Raw genomic sequence first — 7,946 nt, forward strand, 5'->3', positions numbered from 1 at the left:
GCCCAGTGGGTGGCAGAACAAAATGGCAGAAGGGCCTGGAGGAATATAGCCACTTAGTTCAGGGTACCAGGAAGAATAGAGAGCTCTGCTCACCAGAGACAGGATAGAAACCCCATGGCACAGCACAGGGACTCCCTCCTCCAGTCACACCCCACATGCCCAGCCACCACCCAGTACGTCCATTCAAGCGGATTAATCCACTGATTAGATCACACCACTCATACTCAAAATTTCACCTCTGAACCTCATTAAATTGTCTCACGTGAGCTTTTGGGGACCTTTCATATCTAAACAAGAACATACTCACATCTGTGTGATGTTGCAGCCCATCCCTTCCTATGTACTCATGATACATTCCACAGTTGCACAATCATCCTTAACTAAAATAGTCTCCTGTCTTCTGTAGACCCACTGTTGAATATTGCATCAGAGTAAATATTTCTGTAGATATTTCTGTGCATTGAAATTCTCATAAACTTATCTGAAGATGCATGTTTGTGCATATAAGGACAGATTTATTAATCAATTTGGAACACAGGAATAGCAGGAAAAATATAGAAGAGAACTGACAAGAAATCCCGTAGACAGAGTTTGGCCCTTTACAGAAAAGTAGAAATTACCATTTCAATAAAAGCGGGCATAATTTTATCTTCATAGAGATGATCTCTGAGACATTGAGAAGATGATGTTGCAAACATTCCTGATCTCATTAGTATCTGTAGGAATCAAAAGCAAAATAAACTAAAATATTGCCAACCTGAACTTATTGGCATGATATTGGAGAGTGCAAAGGAAAAATCCAATCCTGGGTAGTGGAGTGCAGGAATGCTCACATATAACTCTTCTCATGGAACTTATATATTCATGTATGCATTTCACAGGGGTCACTTTCATAGGAAAGTCTATTCTTTCAAGGTCACGTCTTGCTTTGAGGGACTCTAAGGTGCATGTGCATGTGTGCAACACATGATATTTTTGTGCCAGGAGCAATGGTGCATGCATCTAATCCCAGGATTCAGAAACTGTGTCAAGAGCAGGAAAATCTCAAGTTCAAGGCCAGCTTCTAAGTCTTAGAGGCCATGTGAAAATAATGAATGAGATGTGGTAGAGATGTAACTCAGTGGTAGATTCTTCCTGGGTTAATTCTCTAGTACCTTTCCCTCCAAAATCTGAAAGCTTTTGAGAAATCTCCTTCAGTGATGTTGAAGATTTTGCTATTGCAAAGTAATGAATTCACCAATGTTAATAGTATTCCATTCTCCATGGCTTCACAAAAATCTCTCCCACTGTCACCCAATAAAAGAACCCATTCTGAAAACTAAAGGTATGTTATTTTATCCATGTGATAAACACATATAATCATCTCTAACCCTGAAGGAGGGACCATTTCACTCATTCACACATATGCCACGTATCATAAGAGGAAAAATACCTAACAGGACAAAATGTCAGATTGTACAAACCTCAAGTATCTGCTCATCAGACAAGATCCTTAGGCAGCAGGACAGTCATCTGTGAAAGAGAAGGGAAGATAAAGTCAAGGTCACTGTGGTTGCTCAATGTGTAATGATTTGAATTTTGCAAATAGAAGATATGAATGAAGCTCCCTCTCCTCTGCTTCATTTCAGATTACTACAGGAAGAGGGAAAGTGACTTTACCAGTTTCAATAATATTTCTTATGTTCTTCTTTGGAATCTTGGATGCCACTGTCAGCTCTTCAAACTTCTTCTTCTGTTCTTCACTCAGCCTGTCTTCCTTAGCTGTGTTTTATGAGGAATAGCATGGAAGAGGTTTCTGTTAAAAAGCGTCCTCTGGGTCCCAGGTAGACCAGTTGATCCCACCAACTAAGAATACTTCCAGGTCATTTATGGGTGACATGGGAACGTGGGTAAACTCCACTTATGGAAATCATATCATGTATAATTATTAGGACTACTGAGGGCTTTCAAGACCCTTTATTGTGTGAATTCAAGTCTGCCTAGTATTTTTGCATTTTCCAGAACAATTCCAGGGCCTAAGCTTTAGGAAATATTCTGTACTGTGGTTTCTCATTTCAACTCTGTCTACATTCTACAGTTAGTGCCCCAGTATTCTGGACAATTCATCCAGTGTTCAATATCAGAAGAGGGGTGGTGTTGATCTGAACTTTTCAACTAGCACCCTAGCATGGTCGTCTCTGCTAATGCAAAGCAAAAGCAAAACAAACAAAAAGAAAAAAAAAGGCTTTTTTAAATCTTTAATAAAATAAGTTTCAAGCTGCATCAATTTCAAAAGTATATCTATGACCTCAAATGTTCAAATTCAGCTTTTGCTTGCTCTGAGGCAAGACACAAATGTCTCAATCCCTGGCAGGAATGGAGCAGCATATGTGATGAGTGGTGCTCTTGAGTAACTTTAAGTTTTGAAAGCATTCAAACTATTATGATAAAATGAAGGGTTGATGGTGCAGATCAGTATGGTCATTAATACTGAAATGAGTAAAATTAATTTGAATTTTAATATACATAAGTATTTTTCATATTATTCATTGGTCCTTTATAATTTTCTATAAGAATTGGTTCAGCATTGCATATTCCCAAGTATAGGCACATAATCTGAATTCAACTTTAAAAAAATAAGAAAGAAAAAAAAATTACTATGCTGTGCTTCAAAGGGTAAATGTCACTTATACTTACCACTAATATTAGTCATATGAGTAACCTTGCCATTTCCATCCACATGTATAGTATAAAATATTATGATATCATTGAAGAAGTACTCGATTCGGAAGAAATTTTGTCCTGCATCTGTCATTGAAAAAGAAACACATTAAAACTCTAAATTATCACCTTTATTAAACAGTCATTTGCTGTGAGTTGCTGGTAATACACTATCATGGACCCTTTTTTCCCAAGAATCTCTGTTTCACTAACGTTCCACGTCCTGAATTAGAATTAGGCACAGAAGCTGCAGAGAGAGGCCAACAATTTTATGTCCCAGTCTGAACAGGGTAGAGTCTCCATCCTTGGATTTGCCTAGGCATTCATGGATGGCAAGTGGTTTTCTGAGAGCCAAAATCCTGGTTGCAGGATCTGCAGAATCATGGTAGGTTGGGAGCTCACATTTTCTGACACATTCCACAGAACCAATTTTCAAATCCTCAGCAATTTTCTGACCCATTTATGCAGTCTAAGCAATACTGTCATGTAATTCCACCCAAGCCAAATCAATACATCACATTCAACTTTTCAACTTGAAGCATAGAAAGAGCTAAATCTCTCTAACTCTCTCTCTCTCTCTATATATATATATGTAATAAAAAAGTCCCCCTTCTGTTTTTTTAACACATACATACATCTATGTATAAATATGCAAATATATGCATATTATAATATAGTTGTACCTTATTGAAACATTTTGCTGTATACTCATCTTCCAATGAGAAATAAATCTTCTCTGATCAAGACTAGAATACCACATGTGACATTTTTGTCTCCATCAATTGAAACATGTAGGCAATTGATCTTTTAATATTATAGGATGTGTTTTTGAAAGTTTGTTATGTCAAAGCAAACATATAGAAGTCTCTATTATTTTTTTATGTTGCCTTTGGCTGAAGTTAAAATTTGATTGAATTTAGTGGAAATATTTCTCTGTTATTTTCACTATTCTCATTCTTACTTTTTGGGATTTCAGACTGTCAGATCATAAATCCTTGATAATATGTCGATTACACGACTTTTTAATATTCAGATCATTTGTTCAATGAAAAGAAAGAGTGATCATATCTGTCAGAGAAAAAGGCTAATTTTGTAGAAATGTTCAACAGCTTTCCATGCAGAGAACCTCATGAGCTATATAAAAGGGTTTCCTTCTGACTCATCATTAATACCAACAACCCTTATTCGAACACTGTGGTAACTCTAATGCTCACATGTTCACTAGCCTTTCTAAGGTTGATGAGGAAGGAGAAGTTTGCTAATGGTGGCGAGTGTCCAGACCCCCTGATGTGTGTGCCCACCAAGACCACAAATATGAACACTGCTCAGGGCATGGGCCATGCAGTCCACATTAGAGCAAATACTCACACTCGGCTTCATAAACATTATGAGGTCCTTTTGTGGCGACCCCTGAGACCTTTTGACACTCCCCGTTGGGCCTTAAAAACAAACCAAGAGAAGGTTTCTTTTTACTCATCTATTCTTGCAAAAAAATTTTTAATGGGCTTGAAGAAGACTCAATACAGATATCTCAAAATTCAACTCACCTTCACCTTCATCAATAATCATTTATCAGGAGGTATTTGGTTCCATATGGTCTTTTCAATTTTTTTTTTTTTTTGCCATCAGCATTCTAAGAGATGCATCTTTGAAAACTTCAATGACCAATTGATGTTGAAACTCATGGTCTGAATTGTAACAGACTATGCTTCCTATGAATGATTTCTCATTTTTAATTTCTCCTAGGTCTTGGTTAAAACATATTCAAGTCTTTCAGGATGTAATTGTCATATTTGTGAAGTTATTTCAAGGACCGGCATGGGAGTTTATTTATACACACTTTGGCATTGGTGTAACGATTGAGTCTTTCTTGTGTGCAATGATTTCAATTTGAACCATGAAGATGAGTCATTCTATATAACCTATATGTTACATGTATATTTTATATAGATTTTAAATATTTGCCTCACTATCCCAATATCCACATAATACTAATCATCCTACAAATATTAATTTCCATGTTAAATATATATCGATTGTTTCAATATCATCATAGAAAATTTCAGCTGGAGAATCATGATTGACATGGATTAATGTGTACATCCTGCTCTTTTGAATTCATCCTTAAAGCTAATGGATGCAATCTATTTGCAATAGACAGAAAATGGAAAGAGTCCAACACACATGCTGGGGTCACATGGACCTTTGCACTCAGCTCAGGATTTCAACGGAAGAGTCTTTGCAAACTGTCTCAGAGTCTCTACGTAAGAAATGTGGTTCAACAGGATCTCAAAACCACAATATCCTTCAAGTAAACACCACTAGTGGTGAGTCTCTAGGGTGCTCCTGTTGATGTCCATCTTCCTCAAATGCAAGAACACACATACATGAGAGAGGTCAGAAGACTCAATTCTGTAAGCATCATGAAGACATCTCACCATGGATTGAAGCCCAGCCCATATCAGAAGTGAACTCTTTAGTTCCTTAACATGGGGACAATTTTCACTTACTTAACGTAGAAGGTGATGGCTAACTTCTCACAATCATCAATACATTCAAGGTGACGTAAACGGATTCTCATATCTGCATATTCACTAATCTTCTCTACGTCATCAGCTCCCTTGAGAATGGTGCGCCATTCCCCAGTGATCTGCAAAGAAAAGTTTCCCTGGGAATGGCTACTGGCTCCTCCTTCTCGTCTCTCATCCATACTTATTAGAACCATGGCAGCTGGTTTAGCTCAGTAGAAAACAACAAACCCAGTCAGGAGGTAGCCAAGCAAGCTCTGCTCTCCAGAGGAAGAATCCCATCAGAAAAGGTCAGATTTCCACAGGGAGCATGGAATTGAGAGGCTCTGAAACATCAGCACCAAATGCATGGGATCTAGTAGGTGACACTGTGGCACTTTAACATTTTATTAACTTACTTACTTCAGGAGGAATGTGATAGTCACAGAAAGAGTAAAAATTCAGAAGTAAAGAAGGATCATCTCATAATTATAGATGTATGTGGACTGAGATGCTCCTAAAATCCCATGTTACTTAAAATTGAGATATTTGGGGAGAAAGAGAGAAAGAAGGAGAGAGGAAGAGATCACCCCCAAGATCAGCCCATCCAGGTACCTTTGCTGGGTCAAACGCGGATGAAGCACAGATCAGAGCGAATCCGAGAGCGAGCAGAAAGGTCTTCATCTTGATGAGATCTGTCTTCCTGTCCTTCAGGAGATCAAGGTAGATGAGCGATTGAAGAGAACAAGATTGATTCCTCTTTAAATAGTATTGATGGCTTGGCATGAGCATCAATGGATCCATTGTTTTTCATCCTCACCTTCTGTTTGTTCAGTGCTTCCTGGTTGGCTTGAATGGGCTGTCCAGGACCTTCATATGTAACTAATGAGATTAATATTAGCAGAAGCTTAAGTTTGACCAGATCATTGACCTTTATATAACACTCATGCACAAAGCCTGTCATTGACTCCATTGACAGTAATGTGTATTTTCTCTTTGATTCTGATGGCTGTAATGGAAAATCAAGAACAAAAACTTCTTTAACATTTGGGTTGAATGCTTAAAGTTACTTCTAAAATCAAAGATGGTACCCTGTGGCCTAACCAAATTAGACTAAGGCATCTCGACCTCAAATGCAAGGTAACAAGGCATCTCTCAAACAAGTCTGTGGTGAGCCGTTCCTGCGGACTGTGGTCGCCATTACATGATGGCGCTTGCTCCGCTGTGGTCTGTGAAGGACAACTCCATATCAGAGAGAGTTGGCGTGTTGTCAACTCCTTATCAGAGAGAGTTGGCGTGTTGTTTTCTAGCACCCTGTGAGAAGGGTCCACGTGGCAGCTTCGCATTGGGGTTCGCGGTGCTTTATTAAGGCTGGGAGGGGCATCCGAGAATTATTAGAAAAATATCAAGGGCCTGAATAAACTGCTGAAAGAAGATTCCTGAGTCGCGTCTCCTTTGCGGGCAAGGGGGTCGTGACACAAGTCCATGTTTAAATTGTAGAAAATATTACCAAAATGTAATAATAATAATAATTTCAATCTGGCCTCTTGTCTATTTATTATATATATGTGTATATATATATTCTATTTTTTTAATTGAGATGCATCTTACCTTAAGTTATCCAGTTGAATTTCCCCTTGGGTCAACCACCACATTAGATCAACCACAGGCAATCACATTGAGAGAACCAGGGCACTTGCTATAGGATCCACTCCAACGGTACCTGTGAGGATCCTGTAGGTTGGATTTTTGATCCTGGTTTTCTTCTGGAAGTTTGGAAGTCTCTTGTCTATTTCCTACATTTTTGTACCAATTTGATATGAGTTTTGTGCAGGGTGAGGGATAGGAGTCCTACTTTATTTTTCTACAAATAGCTATCCAGTTTCCCTCATAACAAGTCTGACTTCCCCAAGAACATATTTTAGTCAACAAGTCAGTCATCAGATGCCTAGACTCATGTGACCTTGTCTCAGTGTCCTCTGTTCTATTTCTTAGGACTTCATGCTCATATTACCAGGCTCTTTTTACTATACCGATCTGTAGTATATTTTCAGATCAGGTATTTTTTGCCTCCTGCTTTGACTATCTTACTTATTATTTTTTTTTCGCTCTGGGGTCTCTTATTCTTCCAAATGCATTTAAAACATTTTATTTCCAATTCTGGGATAAGTGTCATTTTTATTTTCCTGGGGAGTGCTCTGAATCTGTACATTGCTTTTAGTAGAATGGACATTTTTACAATATTAATTTTGCCTAACCAAGAACATGAGTCATCCTGGAATTTTCTATGAATTTCTTCAAATTCTTTTTCTGGTGTTCACTGAATTTCATTGTACAGCTCTTCTATCTACTTGTTTAGATAATTTTCAAGTATTTAAATTTTGAGGTCATTGAGAATTAAAGGTTTTCCAAATTTCTTTGCCTGCTGAATTACTGTGGCAGTATAAGACATCTAATAGTTTCTATATGTTGATTTTGTATGATTTTCTTTGCTAAACTCATTTAAGAATTCTACAAGAATTCAGAAGGTTTTCTTGCATCTTGTAAATATGATAATACCATCACTAATCAGAGGTATTTGGATTTCTTTTTTATTTATACTCTTTTATTATTTTTCTTGCCTAATCACAATGGCTCATGTTTCAAGGATTATATCTAATAGGATTAGTAAAAGTAAACACTCTTTTGTGGTTTCCAAATTAAACGGAAATTCTTACAGATTTGTTTCTCCATTAAGTA

The 7,946-nt window shown here is 37.6% G+C and overlaps 1 protein-coding gene across 1 annotated transcript; it reads right to left on the reverse strand.

Annotated features, from left to right (window-relative positions):
- Positions 1-494: 494 nt before the first annotated feature.
- On the reverse strand, positions 495-5,929 carry LOC101956688 (lipocalin Cav p 2.0101-like). Its single transcript, XM_078035164.1, has 7 exons — positions 5,823-5,929; positions 5,211-5,350; positions 4,069-4,139; positions 2,677-2,787; positions 1,660-1,761; positions 1,464-1,512; positions 495-716 (listed from the first exon to the last, which is right to left on the reverse strand). The coding sequence occupies exons 1-6, from the start codon at positions 5,889-5,891 to the stop codon at positions 1,493-1,495; spliced, it is 513 nt and encodes a 170-aa protein (XP_077891290.1). The 5' UTR covers positions 5,892-5,929; the 3' UTR covers positions 495-716; positions 1,464-1,492.
- Between the last annotated feature and the right edge of the window lie 2,017 nt (positions 5,930-7,946).

The sequence above is a fragment of the Ictidomys tridecemlineatus genome, chromosome Y (assembly GCF_052094955.1).
Source record: "Ictidomys tridecemlineatus isolate mIctTri1 chromosome Y, mIctTri1.hap1, whole genome shotgun sequence".
NCBI lineage: Eukaryota > Metazoa > Chordata > Mammalia > Rodentia > Sciuridae > Ictidomys > Ictidomys tridecemlineatus.

Coding starts and splice junctions, on each gene's coding strand:
- LOC101956688 (XM_078035164.1), bottom strand. CDS start 5,891: ATGAAGACCTTTCTGCTCGCTCTCGGATTCGCTCTGATCTGTGCTTCA. Junction 5,351..5,822: donor CCGCGTTTGACCCAGCAAAG/GTACCTGGATGG, acceptor TTTTCTTTGCAG/ATCACTGGGGAATGGCGCAC. Junction 4,140..5,210: donor GCCATCACCTTCTACGTTAA/GTAAGTGAAAAT, acceptor TTTGTTTTTAAG/GCCCAACGGGGAGTGTCAAA.